This window comes from Scyliorhinus canicula, chromosome 2 (genome assembly GCF_902713615.1).
Source record: "Scyliorhinus canicula chromosome 2, sScyCan1.1, whole genome shotgun sequence".
Classification (NCBI taxonomy): domain Eukaryota; kingdom Metazoa; phylum Chordata; class Chondrichthyes; order Carcharhiniformes; family Scyliorhinidae; genus Scyliorhinus; species Scyliorhinus canicula.
The window spans coordinates 3,320,497-3,338,806 of record NC_052147.1 but is presented as its reverse complement, the minus strand read 5'-3'; the positions used below and the strand labels follow the sequence as shown (position 1 = coordinate 3,338,806).

General features: G+C 58.3%; 1 protein-coding gene across 1 annotated transcript in view; it reads right to left on the bottom strand.

Moving 5' to 3' along the window:
- Positions 1 to 1,453: 1,453 nt before the first annotated feature.
- Positions 1,454 to 18,310, bottom strand: part of LOC119962488 — a 215,969-nt gene continuing 199,112 nt past the window's right edge. The window contains exon 39 of the mRNA XM_038790433.1: positions 1,454 to 1,672. Within this exon, the coding sequence (XP_038646361.1) occupies positions 1,472 to 1,672 (201 nt within the window). The 3' untranslated portion in view covers positions 1,454 to 1,471. The remainder of the gene's footprint in view (positions 1,673 to 18,310) is intronic.

Here is an 18,310-nt window from a genome sequence, read left to right as displayed (position 1 = left end):
CTGTACAATGTCACTTTTTCTATACGCCTAAAATACCTCAATAAAATTATTTGTTTTTAAAAAAGAGATAGGGAGGGAGTGAGGCGGAGGAGATTACAGAGATAGGGAGGGGTGAGGCTGGAGGAGATTACAGAGATAGGGAGGGGGTGAGGCTGGAGGAGATTACAGAGATAGGGAGGGGGTGAGGCTGAGGGAGATTACAGAGATAGGGAGGGAGTGAGGCTGGAGGATATTCCAGAGATGGGGAGCGGGTGAGGCTGAGGGAGATTACAGAGATAGGGAGGGGGTGAGGCTGAGGGAGATTACAGAGATAGGGAGGGAGTGAGGCTGGAGGAGATTACAGAGATAGGGAGAGAGTGAGGCTGGAGGAGGTTACAGAGATAGGGAGGGAGTGAGGCTGAGGGAGATTAGACGGATAGGGAGGGATCGAGGCTGGAGGAGATTACAGAGATAGGGAGGGGGTGAGGCTGGGGGAGATTACAGAGATAGGGAGGGAGTGAGGCTGAGGGAGATTACAGAGATAGGGAGGGGGTGAGGCTGGAGGAGGTTACAGAGATAGGGAGGGAGTGAGGCTGGAGGAGATTACAGAGATAGGGAGGGAGTGAGGCTGGAGGAGATTAGAGAGATAGGGAGAGGTTGAGGCTGAGGGAGATTACAGAGATAGGGAGGGAGGGAGGATGGAGGAGATTACAGAGATAGGGAGGGTGTGAGGCTGGGGGAGGTTACAGAGATAGGGAGGGAGTGAGGCTGAGGGAGATTACAGAGATAGGGAGGGGGTGAGGCTGGAGGAGATTACAGAGATAGGGAGGGGGTGAGGCTGGGGGAGATTACAGAGATAGGGAGGGGGTGAGGCTGGGGGAGATTACAGAGATAGGGAGGGAGTGAGGCTGAGGGAGATTTCAAAGATAGGGAGGGAGTGAGGTTGAGGGAGATTACAGAGATAGGGAGGGAGTGAGGTTGGAGGAGATTACAGAGATAGGGAGGGGGTGAGGCGGAGGGAGATTACAGAGATAGGGAGGGGGTGAGGCTGAGGGAGATTACAGAGATAGGGAGGGGGTGAGGCTGAGGGATATTACAGAGATAGGGAGGGGGTGAGGCTGAGGGCAATTACAGAGATAGGGAGGGGGTGAGGCTGGAGGAGATTACAGAGATAGGGAGGGGGTGAGGCTGGAGGAGATTACAGAGATAGGGAGGGAGTGGGGTGGGGGTGATTACAGAGATAGGGAGGGGGTGAGGCTGAGGGAGATTACAGAGATAGGGAGGGGGTGAGGCTGGAGGAGATTACAGAGATAGGGAGGGGGTGAGGCTGGAGGAGATTACAGAGATAGGGAGGGGGTGAGGCTGGAGGAGATTACAGAGATAGGGAGGGGGTGAGTCTGGGGGAGATTACAGAGATAGGGAGGGGGTGAGATCATGCGGGATTTGAAAACAAGGATGAAGATTTAAAATGTGAATTTGGGGTCAGTGCAGGTCAGCGAGCTCGGGATTGATGGGTGAATGGGAGTTGATTTATCGGTAGATTCCTGAAAAGAGTGGACCTTCTTACCGACGTCCAGGAGTCTGCTGCCGGACCTGGGGTTGGCCTTCCCTTCACTGACTCTTCAATGTTCTCATCTCCCTCATTATCCTCATCCTCCTCAATCAGGGAAGGCAGTTTACCATCCGGACTGACCTGGAATAAAAGAACATTTCTGTCCTGTCACATCTTCAGGACTTGCCAGAGCTCTTCACCATGAATGAAGCCATTTTGAAATGCAGACTCTGCTGTGAAGTAGTAAATGTGCTGCACAGTAGGATCCCACAAACAGCAATGAGATCATGCCAGATCACCTGTGGGGTTAGTTGAGGGGGTTTATATTGGCCAGAAATCTGTGGAGAACCCCCTTGCTCGTCTTCAAAACCATATCAAAGAAACTTTATGGCAATTGCGAGGGACTTGGTTCAACACCTGGCCTGATGGATGTCAGCTGTAACAGTGCTGCACTCCGAGTGTCAGCCTAGATTCTGTGCTCCAATCTCAGAGTAGGATCTGAATCCCGAGTCAGTGGTAAGAGTGGTAACGATGACGGAGGACATAAACATGGCAAAAGGGAGGAAAAATGCCAGTTAAACCTATCAGGTCCAGTCACTCAATCGACCGTCGGCATCGCCTTCAAAGGCCCCTCTGCCTTTATCAGGAATCTCCTTTCACACGGAGTTCAGTGCAACAGAGAACTGGGCGATCACAGAGGGTCTGTTATGCTACAAGTGGCTGACTCCTTTCTATTTCCTACTGTATAACCTTCAGGGCCTAGTTTTGAGCCCGATTGAATTGGATATTTTAAATTTCAGAATTGGGCAGTCAAACGCCAGGCAGGCTGGTGGGATTTCAAACTTCACCAAAGTCAACAAACTATATGTGGTAGTCACCACTGATGTATATACTGTATATATATATATATATATATGTGTTTGACGGTAAGGCCCCCGTACTACAGGTACGGGTGTAGATCCCTGCCTGCTGGCTCCGCCCAGTAGGCGGAGTATAAATATGTGTGCTCCCCGTACAGCAGCCATTTTGTCAGCTGCTGTAGGAGTCTACACATCTCTGTGTAATTAAGCCTCTATTACATTCTACTCTCGTCTTCTCGTAATTTTTTTTTTATAAATTTAGAGTACCCAATTATTTTTTCCAATTAAAGGGGCAATTTAGCGCGGCCAATCCACCTATCCTGCACATCTTTGGGTTGTGGGGATGAAACCCACGCAGACACGGGGCGAATGTGCAAACTCCACACGGACAGTGACCCAGGGCCGGGATTCGAACCCGGGTCCTCAGCGCCGTAGGCAGCAATGCTAACCACTGTGCCACCGTGCTGCCCTCGTCTTCTGGTAATTGATAGTGCATCACGAAACAACCGACAGACAAACTACCAGACCCTGCCTGGACCTTCCCCGTCAGGTGATCATTGCTCCCCATTGACATGCACGGGTCTATTGTCAGTCCCCCAGATTGAGCCAGACACTCGGATACCCAGAGTTCCTGCCGTTCCATGATATGGCAACAGGGTATGTGCTGACTGCACCAGTGGAGATGGACAGCAGGGGCGGCCCCCCCCCCTCCCAAGGTATCATTGGCAGAAAGCCAGAGGAAATGGCACGATGGGAGGGAGGATAAAAATAGGCACCCCAGGCACATCAACAGCGAAGGCCCCAGGCGGGGGCCCCAGGCGGGGGCAATCGAGACCTCTGACCAGAGGTGGAAGGAAGCTGCGTGTGACACCAACCTTTACAACGATGGACCTGAGAGACTCAGAGAATCAGACTCGCAGCTCAGCCACAGTCAGCTTTACGGGCGGTATAACAAATCTTGGGAATCTTTAGTAAATGTTATTGGGTTAATTTAATGGTAAATATTGTTGTTGTTAAATAAAGTTGGTCTGGTTTTATACTTGAGTCCTTTGTTCTCCTGGCTAAAAAAGACATCTGAGTAAAACTCTGATTAAAATACTGGTGGAATATCTGAGATTTTACAGATCCAGCCGTCCTTTCCACATCTTCCCTCCTTATCTGTATCAGATTGAAATTAGGAGAGAGTGTAAGACTTTAAACCTTGGACTGAACTATTATCAAGGAAGAAATAGCGAGGCATCTGGATAGAAATTGTCCCATTGGACAGACACGCAGCATAGGGTTCATAAAGGGCAGGCCGTGCCTAACTAATTTAGTGGAATTTTTTGAGGACATTACCAGTGCAGTAGATAACGGGGAGCCGATGGATGTGGTATATCTGGATTTCCAGAAAGCCTTTGACAAGGTGCCACACAAAAGGTTGCTGCATAAGATAAAGATGCATGGCATTAAGGGTAAAGTAGTAGCATGGATAGAGGATTGGTTAATTAATAGAAAGCAAAGAGTGGGGATTAATGGGTGTTTCTCTGGTTGGCAATCAGTAGCTAGTGGTGTCCCTGAGGGATCCGTGTTGGGCCCACAATTGTTCACAATTTACATAGATGATTTGGAGTTGGGGACCAAGGGCAATGTGTCCAAGTTTGCAGATGACACTAAGATGAGTGGTAAAGCGAAATGCTGGGACAGTGAGTACATTTAAGGAGCAGTTAGACAGATTTTCTATTGGTCATGGGTTGAAGGATTATGGAGAATGGGCAGGACAGAGGGGTTAAGGCCAGGATGGGCAGCCATGATCGAATGGCGGAGCAGACTCGATGGGCCAAATGGCCTAATTCTGCTCCTATATCTTGTAAACGTATGACTCAAACAACACCAGGTAGGCAGGGTAACAGCTCGGTTTATTTACCGCACTCACCTGGCAACACTGCAATGACACTCCTCACCCAGCGGGGCCACAGGGTTTCCATCCTGCAAGGTACCTCCCAATTAGGGGGGGGCTCCCCCCCGCCCCCCGCAATCATCTGGGGAGTTTGTAGGCCAAGGTGCAGGAGGGGATCCGTTTACAATAGAGAGTTTGGCCCGTGAGGGGGTCGTAACAAGGACACACCGACCCCCTCAAATCAATCAAATAATAAGCAGGAACGGTATGGTAGTTAGCACTGCTGCCTGACGGGGCAGCGCAATGGTTAGCACTGCTGCCTGACGGGGCAGCGCAATGGTTAGCACTGCTGCCTCACGGGGCAGCACGGGAGTTAGCACTGCTGCCTCACGGGGCAGCACAGTGGTTAGCACTGCTGCCTCACGGGGCAGCACAATGGTTAGCACTGCTGCCTCACGGGGCAGCACAATGGTTAGCACTGCTGCCTGACGGGGCAGCACAATGGTTAGCACTGCTGCCTCACGGGGCAGCACAATGGTTAGCACTGCTGCCTCACGGGGCAGCACAATGGTTAGCACTGCTGCCTCACGGGGCAGCACAGTGGTTAGCACTGCTGCCTCACGGGGCAGCGCAATGGTTAGCACTGCTGCCTCACGGGGCAGCACGGGAGTTAGCACTGCTGCCTGACGGGGCAGCACAATGGTTAGCACTGCTGCCTCACGGGGCAGCACAGTGGTTAGCACTGCTGCCTGACGGGGCAGCACAATGGTTAGCACTGCTGCCTGACGGGGCAGCACAATGGTTAGCACTGCTGCCTGACGGGGCAGCACAATGGTTAGCACTGCTGCCTGACGGGGCAGCACAGTGGTTAGCACTGCTGCCTCACGGGGCAGCACAATGGTTAGCACTGCTGCCTCACGGGGCAGCACAATGGTTAGCACTGCTGCCTCACGGGGCAGCACAGTGGTTAGCACTGCTGCCTCACGGGGCAGCACAATGGTTAGCACTGCTGCCTCACGGGGCAGCACAATGGTTAGCACTGCTGCGTCACGGGGCAGCACAATGGTTAGCACTGCTGCCTCACGGGGCAGCACAATGGTTAGCACTGCTGCCTCACGGGGCAGCGCAATGGTTAGCACTGCTGCCTCACGGGGCAGCACAATGGTTAGCACTGCTGCCTCACGGGGCAGCACAGTGGTTAGCACTGCTGCCTGACGGGGCAGCACAGTGGTTAGCACTGCTGCCTCACGGGGCAGCACAATGGTTAGCACTGCTGCCTCACGGGGCAGCGCAGTGGTTAGCACTGCTGCCTCACGGGGCAGCATGGGAGTTAGCACTGCTGCCTCACGGGGCAGCACAATGGTTAGCACAGCTGCCTCACGCGGCAGCATGGGAGTTAGCACTGCTGCGTCACGGGGCAGCACAATGGTTAGCACTGCTGCCTCACGGGGCAACACAGTGGTTAGCACTGCTGCCTCACGGGGCAGCACGATGGTTAGCACTGCTGCCACACGGGCAGCACGGTGGTTAGCACTGCTGCCTGACGGGGCAGCACTATGGTTAGCACTGCTGCCTCACGCGGCAGCATGGGAGTTAGCACTGCTGCCTCACGGGGCAGCACAATGGTTAGCACTGCTGCCTCACGCGGCAGCATGGGAGTTAGCACTGCTGCGTCACGGGGCAGCACAATGGTTAGCACTGCTGCCTCACGGGGCAACACAGTGGTTAGCACTGCTGCCTCACGGGGCAGCACGATGGTTAGCACTGCTGCCTCACGGGGCAGCACAGTGGTTAGCACTGCTGCCTCACGGGGCAGCGCAATGGTTAGCACTGCTGCCTCACGCGGCAGCATGGGAGTTAGCACTGCTGCGTCACGGGGCAGCACAATGGTTAGCACTGCTGCCTCACGGGGCAACACAGTGGTTAGCACTGCTGCCTCACGGGGCAGCACGATGGTTAGCACTGCTGCCACACGGGCAGCACGATGGTTAGCACTGCTGCCTGACGGGGCAGCACAATGGTTAGCACTGCTGCCTCACGCGGCAGCATGGGAGTTAGCACTGCTGCCTCACGGGGCAGCACAATGGTTAGCACTGCTGCCTCACGCGGCAGCATGGGAGTTAGCACTGCTGCCTCACGGGGCAGCACAATGGTTAGCACTGCTGCCTCACGGGGCAACACAGTGGTTAGCACTGCTGCCTCACGGGGCAGCACGATGGTTAGCACTGCTGCCTCACGGGGCAGCACAGTGGTTAGCACTGCTGCCTCATCGCGCTGAGGACCCGGGTTCGATCCCGGCCCCGGGTCACTGTCCGTGTGGAGTTTGCACATTCACCCCTGGCCCTTCACCCCTGGCCCTTCACCCCTGGCCCTTCACCCCTGGCCCTTCACCCCCTGTCCAGCTCTAGGTACAAACTGTCTCTTATTGTGGGATGAAAATATTCTACTTTCTGATGCCTCTGGTTCTTTTGCCAATTTGATCTTAAAATCTGCTCACCAATCCTCCTGCCACCAGAATGTATCTCCATATTTACTCCATTAAAAACCTTCAGCATTGTGAACACCTCTCTCACCTCGTAAGAGAATTGGAGCGCAGTTAGACCAGAGAAGGAGGCGTGTCCATCGTGTAGAGCAGAGAGAGAGGCGTGTCCATCGTGTAGAGCAGAGAGAGAGGCGCCCCCATCGTGTAGAGCAGAGAGGGAGGCGTGTACATCGTGTAGAGCAGAGAGAGAGGCGCCCCCATCGTGTAGAGCAGAGAGGGAGGCGTGTCCATCGTGTAGAGTAGAGCAGGAGGCGTGTCCATCGTGTAGAGCAGAGAGAGAGGCGTGTCCATCGTGTAGAGCAGAGAAGGAGGCGTGTCCATCGTGTAGAGCAGAGAGAGAGGCGTGTACATCATGTAGAGCAGAGAGGGAGGCGTGTCCATCATGTAGAGCAGAGAAGGAGGCGTGTCCATCGTGTAGAGCAGAGAGAGAGGCGTGTCCATCGTGTAGAGCAGAGAAGGAGGCGTGTCCATCGTGTAGAGCAGAGAAGGAGGCGTGTCCATCGTGTAGAGCAGAGAAGGAGGCGTGTCCATCGTGTAGAGCAGAGAGGGAGGCGTGTCCATCGTGTAGAGCAGAGAGAGAGGCGTGTCCATCGTGTAGAGCAGAGAAGGAGGCGTGTCCATCGTGTAGAGCAGAGAAGGAGGCGTGTCCATTGTGTAGAGCAGAGAGGGAGGCGTGTCCATCGTGTAGAGCAGAGAGAGAGGCATGTCCATCGTGTAGAGCAGAGAAGGAGGCGTGTCCATTGTGTAGAGCAGAGAAGGAGACGTGTCCATCGTGTAGAGCAGAGAGAGAGGCGTGTCCATCGTGTAGAGCAGAGAGAGAGGCGTGTCCATCGTGTAGAGCAGAGAAGGAGGCGTGTCCATCGTGTAGAGCAGAGAAGGAGGCGTGTCCATCGTGTAGAGCAGAGAGAGAGGCGTGTCCATCGTGTAGAGCAGAGAGAGAGGCGTGTCCATCGTGTAGAGCAGAGGGAGAGGCGTGTCCATTGTGTAGAGCAGAGAGGGAGGCGTGTCCATCGTGTAGAGCAGAGGGAGAGGCGTGTCCATTGTGTAGAGCAGAGAAGGAGGCGTGTCCATCGTGTAGAGCAGAGAAGGAGGCGTGTCCATCGTGTAGAGCAGAGAGAGAGGCGTGTCCATTGTGTAGAGCAGAGAAGGAGGCGTGTCCATTGTGTAGAGCAGAGAAGGAGGCGTGTCCATCGTGTAGAGCAGAGAGGGAGGCGTGTCCATCGTGTAGAGCAGAGAGAGAGGCGTGTCCATCGTGTAGAGCAGAGAGAGGCGTGTCCATCGTGTAGAGCAGAGTGAGAGGCGCCCCCATCGTGTAGAGCAGAGAGGGAGGCGTGTCCATCGCGTGGAGCAGAGAGGGAGGCGTGTCCATCGTGTAGAGCAGAGAGGGAGGCGCCCCCATCGTGTAGAGCAGAGTGAGAGGCGCCCCCATCGTGTAGAGCAGAGAGAGAGGCGTGTCCATCGTGTAGAGCAGAGAGAGAGGCGTGTCCATCGTGTAGAGCAGAGAGAGAGGCGTGTCCATCGTGTAGAGCAGAGAGGGAGGCGTGTCCGTCGTGTAGAGCAGAGAGGGAGGCGTGTCCATCATGTAGAGCAGAGAGAGAGGCGTGTCCATCGTGTAGAGCAGAGAGAGAGGCCCCCATCGTGTAGAGCAGAGAGAGAGGCGTGTCCATCGTGTAGAGCAGAGAGGGAGGCGTGTCCATCGTGTAGAGCAGAGAGGGAGGCGTGTCCATCATGTAGAGCAGAGAGAGAGGCGTGTCCATCGTGTAGAGCAGAGAGAGAGGCGTGTCCATCGTGTAGAGCAGAGAGAGAGGCCCCCATCGTGTAGAGCAGAGAGAGAGGCGTGTCCATCGTGTAGAGCAGAGAGAGGCGTGTCCATCGTGTAGAGCAGAGAGAGAGGCGCCCCCATCGTGTAGAGCAGAGAGAGAGGCGTGTCCATCGTGTACAGCAGAGAGGGAGGCGTGTCCATCGTGTAGAGCAGAGAGGGAGGCGTGTCCATTGTGTAGAGCAGAGAGAGAGGCGTGTCCATCGTGGAGAGCAGAGGAGGCGTGTCCATCGTGTAGAGCAGAGAAGGAGGCGTGTCCATCGTGTAGAGCAGAGAGAGAGGCGTGTCCATCGTGTAGAGCAGAGAGAGAGGCGTGTCCATCGTGTAGAGCAGAGAGGGAGGCGTGTCCATCGTGTAGAGCAGAGAGAGAGGCGTGTCCATCGTGTAGAGCAGAGAGGGAGGCGTGTCCATCGTGTAGAGCAGAGAGGGAGGCCCCCATCGTGTAGAGCAGAGAGAGAGGCGTGTCCATCGTGTAGAGCAGAGAGAGGCGTGTCCATCGTGTAGAGCAGAGAGAGACGCGTGTCCATCGTGTAGAGCAGAGAGGGAGGCCCCATCGTGTAGAGCAGAGAGAGAGGCGTGTCCATCGTGTAGAGCAGAGAGAGGCGTGTCCATCGTGTAGAGCAGAGAGGGAGGCGTGTCCATCGTGTAGAGCAGAGAGGCGCCCCCATCGTGTAGAGCAGAGAGAGAGGCGTGTCCATCGTGTAGAGCAGAGAGAGAGGCGTGTCCATCGTGTAGAGCAGAGAGAGAGGCGTGTCCATCGTGTAGAGCAGAGAGAGAGGCGTGCCCATCGTGTAGAGCAGAAAGAGAGGCGTGTCCATCGTGTAGAGCAGAGAGAGAGGCGTGTCCATCGTGTAGAGCAGAGAGAGAGGCGTGTCCATCGTGTAGAGCAGAGAGGGAGGCGTGTCCATCGTGTAGAGCAGAGAGAGAGGCGTGTCCATCGTGTAGAGCAGAGAGGGAGGCCCCCATCGTGTAGAGCAGAGAGAGAGGCATGTCCATCGTGTAGAGCAGAGAGAGAGGCGTGTCCATCGTGTAGAGCAGAGAGGGAGACGCCCCCATCGTGTAGAGCAGAGAGAGAGGCGTGTCCATCGTGTAGAGCAGAGAGAGAGGCGTGTCCATCGTGTAGAGCAGAGAGAGAGGCGCCCCCATCGTGTAGAGCAGAGAGAGAGGCGTGTCCATCGTGTAGAGCAGAGAGAGAGGCGTGTCCATCGTGTAGAGCAGAGAGAGAGGCGTGTCCATCGTGTAGAGCAGAGAGGGAGGCGTGTCCATCGTGTAGAGCAGAGAGAGAGGCGCCCCCATCGTGTAGAGCAGAGAGAGAGGCGTGTCCATCGTGTAGAGCAGAGAGAGAGGCGTGTCCATCGTGTAGAGCAGAGAGAGAGGCGTGTCCATCGTGTAGAGCAGAGAGGGAGGCGTGTCCATCGTGTAGAGAAGAGAGAGAGGCGTGTCCATCGTGTAGAGCAGAGAGAGAGGCCCCCATCGTGTAGAGCAGATAGAGAGGCGCCCCCATCGTGTAGAGCAGAGGGAGAGGCGTGTCCATCGTGTAGAGCAGAGAGAGAGGCGTGTCCATCGTGTAGAGCAGAGAAAGAGGCCGCCACAGTGCCAGGGACCCGGGTTAACACTGCTGCCTCACAGTGCCAGGGACCCGGGTTAACACTGCTGCCTCACAGTGGCAGGCACCCGGGTTCAATTCCAGCCTTGGGTCACTGTGTGGAGTCTGCATGTTCTCCCCGTGTCTGTGTGGGTTTCCTCTGGGTGCTCCAGTTACCTCCCACAGTCCAAAGGAATGCAGGTTAGGTGGGGTGACGGCGCAGAGCAGGGGAGCAGGCCGACGTAAGGTGCTCTTTCAGAGGGTTCGTGCAGGCTCCATGGGCTGAACGACCTCCTTCTGCACTCCAGCAATTCTATGAGCTCTGTGAGTGTGTCGTCCTCCTAGCTCAGCAGTGCCACCACGGGCTGTGGCCAAGGTCGGGACTGCAGGGAGGTCCCTGAGAGGAGACAAGGAGCCCTGACCCTGGGAAGTTCAGAATACCAATGGAGCCATGGTGGCTGGAGCCATGGTGGCTGGAGCCATGGTGGCTGGAGCTGGTGGGGTTCAGGGAGCTGGTGGGGTTCAGGGGGCTGGTGGGGTTCAGGGGGCTGGTGGGGTTCAGGGGGCTGGTGGGGTTCAGGGGGCTGGTGGGGTTCAGGGGGCTGGTGGGGTTCAGGGGGCTGGTGGGGTTCAGGGGGCTGGTGGGGTTCAGGGGGCTGGGATTGTCGGAAGAGGCGAGGGGCAAGTAAAAAGCAGGCGTTGGATAATCACCTTGTGGGGAATCCTCCGAACAGCACAGATTTCCTAAAGAGGAGGCAGAACCCCCACCACCTCCCAGCCCCGCCCCGCCCACCACCTCCCAGCCCCGCCCACCATCTCCCAGCCCCGCCCACCATCTCCCAGCCCCGCCCACCATCTCCCAGCCCCGCCACCACCTCCCAGCCCCGCCCACCATCTCCCCGCCCACCATCTCCCAGCCCCGCCCACCATCTCCCAGCCCCGCCCACCATCTCCCAGCCCCGCCCACCATCTCCCACCCCCGCCACCTCCCACCCCCGCCACCTCCCACCCCCGCCATCTCCCACCCCCGCCATCTCCCACCCCCGCCATCTCCCACCCCCGCCATCTCCCACCCCCACCACCTCCCACCCCGCCATCTCCCACCCCCGCCACCTCCCACCCCCGCCACCTCCCACCCCCGCCACCTCCCACCCCCACCATCTCCCACCCCGCCACCTCCCACCCCCGCCTCCCCCCCCCCCCGCCACCTCCCACCCCGCCACCTCCCACCCCCGCCACCTCCCACCCCCGCCACCTCCCACCCCCACCACCTCCCACCCCCACCACCTCCCACCCCCGCCCACCACCTCCCACCCCCACCACCTCCCACCCCCACCCCCACCACCTCCCACCCCCACCACCTCCCACCCCCACCACCTCCCACCTCCGCCCACCACCTCCCACCCCCACCCCCGCCACCATCCCACCCCCGCCTCCTCCCACCCCCGCCACCTCCCACCCCCGCCACCTCCCACCCCCGCCACCTCCCACCCCCGCCACCTCCCACCCCCACCACCTCCCACCCCACCACCTCCCACCCCCACCCCCACCCCACCATCTCCACCCCCGCTACCTCCCACCCCCACCCCCACCACCTCCCACCCCCACCACCTCCCAGCCCCACCACCTCCCACCCCCACCCCCGCCACCACCCACCCCCGCCCACCACCTCCCACCCCCACCCCACCACCCCCCCCCCCACCACCTCCCACCCCCACCACCTCCCACCCCCACCACCTCCCACCCCCGCCCACCACCTCCCACCCCCAACACCTCCCACCCCCACCCCCACCACCTCCCACCCCCACCACCTCCCACCCCCACCATCTCCCACCCCCACCATCTCCCACCCCCGCCACCTCCCACCCCGCCACCTCCCACCATCTCCCTGCCCCACCCACCACCTCCCACCCCCACCCCCGCCACCACCCACCCCCGCCCACCACCTCCCACCCCCACCCCACCACCTCCCACGCCACCACCTCCCACGCCACCACCTCCCACCCCACCACCTCCCACCCCACCACCTCCCAGCCCCGCCCACCACCTCCCAATCCCACCATCTCCCAGCCCCACCCACCATCTCCCAGACCCGCCCACCACCTCCCAATCCCACCATCTCCCAGCCCCGCCCACCATCGCCCAGCCCCACCTACCATCTCCCAGCCCCGCCCACCGCCTCCCAATCCCACCATCTCCCAGCCCCGCCCACCACCTCCCAATCCCACCATCTCCCAGCCCCGCCCACCATCTCCCAGCCCCGCCCACCACCTCCCAATCCCACCATCTCCCAGCCCCGCCCACCACCTCCCAATCCCACCATTTCCCTGTCCCGCCCACCATCTCCCTACCCCACCCACCATCTCCCTGCCCCACCCACCATCTCCCTGCCCCACCCACTATCTCCCAGCCCCACCCACCATCTCCCTGCCCCACCCACCATCTCCCAGTCCCACCCACCATCTCCCAGCCCCACCCACCACCTCCCAGCCCCGCCCACCATCTCCCTGCCCCGCCATCTACCAGCCTCACCCACCATCTCCCAGCCCCACCATCTCCCAGCCCCACCCACCATCTCCCTGCCCCACCATCTCCCAGCCCACCCACCATCTCCCAGCCCCACCCACCATCTCCCAGCCCCGCCCACCATCTCCCAGTCCCACCCACCATCTCACAGCCCCACCCACCATCTCCCAGCCCCACCCACCATCTCCCTGCCCCACCCACCATCTCCCTCCCCCACCCGCCATCTCCCAGCCCCGCCCACCATCTCCCTGCCCCGCCCACCATCTCCCAGCCCCACCCACCATCTCCCTCCCCCACCCACCATCTCCCTCCCCCACCCACCATCTCCCAGTCCCACCCACCATCTCCCAGTCCCACCCACCATCTCCCAGTCCCACCCACCATCTCCCAGCCCCACCCTCCATCTCCCTGCCCCACCCACCATCTCCCAGCCCCACCCACCATCTCCCTGCCCCACCCACCATCTCCCAGCCCCACCCACCATCTCCCTGCCCCACCCACCATCTCCCAGCCCCACCCACCATCTCCCTGCCCCACCCACCATCTCCCTGCCCCACCATCTCCCTGCCCCGCCCACCATCTCCCAGCCCCGCCATCTCCCAGCCCACCCACCATCTCCCAGCCCCACCCACCATCTCCCTCCCCCACCCACCATCTCCCTGCCCCACCCACCATCTCCCTCCCCCACCCACCATCTCCCTGCCCCGCCATCTCCCTCCCCCGCCCACCATCTCCCTGCCCCACCCACCATCTCCCAGCCCCACCCACCATCTCCCTCCCCCACCCACCATCTCCCTGCCCCGCCATCTCCCTCCCCCACCCACCATCTCCCTGCCCCGCCATCTCCCTCCCCCACCCACCATCTCCCTGCCCCACCCACCATCTCCCAGCCCTGCCATCTCCCAGCCCCGCCCACCATCTCCCAGCCCCACCATCTCCCAGTCCCACCCACCATCTCCCTGCCCCACCCACCATCTCCCTGCCCCACCCACCATCTCCCTGCCCCTGCCTGGGTAGTTGGCACGACCCTCTTTACGGCTGAGAAAACCCCAGTGGCAGTGAGGGGGGGTCTACGTTGTCATGGATTGAGCCAAGGACAAGCCTGATACCTGCCCCAGTGCGAGGGGGCGGCATGCCACCCAATTTCATACCCTTGATTGCCATCCTGTGCCCCCATGTGCCAACCTTCCCTGATGGGGAGGGGTGGAAAATTCCAGCCTCTCCTTCTATCAATAAAACCAGGATCCCGTATCCTTCAATAACCTTCCTCAATTCACACTCAGACGCTCCACAATTTATACACTTGTTAACCTCCAGATTCCTCTGCTCCTGCACCCACTTTACAATTATATCCCTACTTTGTCTATCCTCTGGTAATCTTTGCTTAACTTTCTCTCAACAAGTTGGACAATCCTGGCTTTCACTAGTCCAAGATTAGAGAGTGTGAAGAGTGAAGGGAGGGGAATGGATTGAAACAGAGGGTTCACATGATGTGGACACAGACCCAATAACATTCAAAATATTAGAAAAGCAAAAAAGAGACAGGACTGTGGGGATATGGATATCAGAGAGTTGATGGGCCGAATGGTCTACCATATCTAGTTTCACACACTCTCACACACACGCACACGCGCGCACACACACACACACACACACACACTCTCACACACACGCACACACACACTCTCACACACACTCTCATACACCCGCACACACACACACACTCTCACACACACTCTCACACACACACTCTCACACACACACGCACACACGCACGCACACACACACACTCTCACACACACACACGCACACGCACACTCTCTCACACACACACACACTCACACACACGCACACACTCTCACACACGCACACTCTCACACACGCACACACACACACTCTCACACACACACACTCTCACACTCACACTCACACTCACACTCACACTCACACTCACACTCACACTCACACTCACACACGCACACACACACACTCACACACGCACACACACAGACACACACACACTCTCACACACACACACAGACACACTGTTTGTGGAAGCATTGCCCAATTTCCAGGCCTATAACCCTCTGGCACACACACAGACATCCTCTTATCATGATTATTGTCTCCAAACTCCGGCAGTTGAGACTCAGTTGGCCAATCTCTCGCCTCCTGAATCACAACAGTGAGGCACTCGGTCAGTACTGACCCTCTGACAGTGCGGCATTCCCTCAGTACTGACCCTCTGACAGTGCGGCACTCCCTCAGTACTGACCCTCTGACAGTGCAGCACTCCCTCAGTACTGACCCTCTGACAGTGCAGCACTCCCTCAGTACTGACCCTCTGACAGTGCAGCACTCCCTCAGTACTGACTCTCTGACAGTGCGGCACTCCCTCAGTACTGACCCTCTGACAGTGCGGCACTCCCTCAGCACTGACCCTCTGACAGTGCAGCACTCCCTCAGTACTGACCCTCTGACAGTTCAGCACTCTCCCTCAATACTGACCCTCTGACAGTGCGGCACACCCTCAGTACTGACCCTCTGACAGTGTGGCACTCCCTCAGTATTGACCCTCTGACAGTGCGGCACTCCCTCAGTACTGACCCTCTGACAGTTCAGCACTCTCCCTCAATACTGACTCTCTGACAGTGCGGCACTCCCTCAGTACTGACCCTCTGACAGTGCGGCACTCCCTCAGCACTGACCCTCTGACAGTGCGGCACTCCCTCAGTACTGACCCTCTGACAATGCAGCACTCCCTCAGTACTGACCCTCTGACAGTGCAGCACTCCCTCTACTAACCCTCTGACAGTGCAGCACTCCCTCAGTACTGACCCTCTGACAGTGCAGCACTCCCTCAGTACTGACCCTCTGACAGTGCAGCACTCCCTCAGTACTGACCCTCTGACAGTGCGGCACTCCCTCAGTACTGACCCTCTGACAGTGCAGCACTCCCTCAGCACTGACCCTCTGACAGTGCAGCACTCCCTCAGTACTGACCCTCTGACAGTTCAGCACTCTCCCTCAATACTGACCCTCTGACAGTGCGGCACTCCCTCAGTACTGACCCTCTGACAGTGTGGCACTCCCTCAGTATTGACCCTCTGACAGTGCGGCACTCCCTCAGTACTGACCCTCTGACAGTTCAGCACTCTCCCTCAATACTGACTCTCTGACAGTGCGGCACTCCCTCAGTACTGACCCTCTGACAGTGCGGCACTCCCTCTACTAACCCTCTGACAGTGCAGCACTCCCTCAGTACTGACCCTCTGACAGTGCAGCACTCCCTCAGTACTGACCCTCTGACAGTGCAGCACTCCCTCAGTACTGACCCTCTGACAGTGCGGCACTCCCTCAGTACTGACCCTCTGACAGTGCAGCACTCCCTCAGTACTGACCCTCTGACAGTGCGGCACTCCCTCAGTACTGACCCTCTGACAGTGCAGCACTCCCTCAGTACTGACCCTCTGACAGTGCGGCACTCCCTCAGTACTGACCCTCTGACAGTGCAACACTCCCTCAGTACTGACCCTCTGACAGTGCAGCACTCCCTCAGTACTGACCCTCTGACAGTGCAGCACTCCCTCAGTACTGACTCTCTGACAGTGCGGCACTCCCTCAGTACTGACCCTCTGACAGTGCGGCACTCCCTCAGCACTGACCCTCTGACAGTGCAGCACTCCCTCAGTACTGACCCTCTGACAGTTCAGCACTCTCCCTCAATACTGACCCTCTGACAGTGCGGCACACCCTCAGTACTGACCCTCTGACAGTGTGGCACTCCCTCAGTATTGACCCTCTGACAGTGCGGCACTCCCTCAGTACTGACCCTCTGACAGTTCAGCACTCTCCCTCAATACTGACTCTCTGACAGTGCGGCACTCCCTCAGTACTGACCCTCTGACAGTGCGGCACTCCCTCAGCACTGACCCTCTGACAGTGCGGCACTCCCTCAGTACTGACCCTCTGACAATGCAGCACTCCCTCAGTACTGACCCTCTGACAGTGCAGCACTCCCTCTACTAACCCTCTGACAGTGCAGCACTCCCTCAGTACTGACCCTCTGACAGTGCAGCACTCCCTCAGTACTGACCCTCTGACAGTGCAGCACTCCCTCAGTACTGACCCTCTGACAGTGCGGCACTCCCTCAGTACTGACCCTCTGACAGTGCAGCACTCCCTCAGCACTGACCCTCTGACAGTGCAGCACTCCCTCAGTACTGACCCTCTGACAGTTCAGCACTCTCCCTCAATACTGACCCTCTGACAGTGCGGCACTCCCTCAGTACTGACCCTCTGACAGTGTGGCACTCCCTCAGTATTGACCCTCTGACAGTGCGGCACTCCCTCAGTACTGACCCTCTGACAGTTCAGCACTCTCCCTCAATACTGACTCTCTGACAGTGCGGCACTCCCTCAGTACTGACCCTCTGACAGTGCGGCACTCCCTCTACTAACCCTCTGACAGTGCAGCACTCCCTCAGTACTGACCCTCTGACAGTGCAGCACTCCCTCAGTACTGACCCTCTGACAGTGCAGCACTCCCTCAGTACTGACCCTCTGACAGTGCGGCACTCCCTCAGTACTGACCCTCTGACAGTGCAGCACTCCCTCAGTACTGACCCTCTGACAGTGCGGCACTCCCTCAGTACTGACCCTCTGACAGTGCAGCACTTCCTCAGTACTGACCCTCTGACAGTGCGGCACTCCCTCAGTACTGACCCTCTGACAGTGCAGCACTCCCTCAGTACTGACCCTCTGACAGTGCGGCACTCCCTCAGTACTGACCCTCTGACAGTGCGGCACTCCCTCAGTACTGACCCTCTGACAGTGCGGCACTCCCTCAGTACTGACCCTCTGACAGTGCGGCACTCCCTCAGTACTGACCCTCTGACAGTGCGGCACTCCCTCAGTACTGACCCTCTGACAGTGCAGCACTCCCTCAGTACTGACCCTCTGACAGTGCAGCACTCCCTCAGTACTGACCCTCTGACAGTGCAGCACTCCCTCAGTACTGACTCTCTGACAGTGCGGCACTCCCTCAGTACTGACCCTCTGACAGTGCGGCACTCCCTCAGTACTGACCCTCTGACAGTGCAGCACTCCCTCAGTACTGACCCTCTGACAGTGCAGCACTCCCTCAATACTGACCCTCTGACAGTGCGGCACTCCCTCAGTACTGACCCTCTGACAGTGCTGGCACTCCCTCAGTATTGACCCTCTGACAGTGCGGCACTCCCTCAGTACTGACCCTCTGACAGTTCAGCACTCTCCCTCAATACTGACTCTCTGACAGTGCGGCACTCCCTCAGTACTGACCCTCTGACAGTGCGGCACTCCCTCAGCACTGACCCTCTGACAGTGCGGCACTCCCTCAGTACTGACCCTCTGACAATGCAGCACTCCCTCAGTACTGACCCTCTGACAGTGCAGCACTCCCTCTACTAACCCTCTGACAGTGCAGCACTCCCTCAGTACTGACCCTCTGACAGTGCAGCACTCCCTCAGTACTGACCCTCTGACAGTGCAGCACTCCCTCAGTACTGACCCTCTGACAGTGCGGCA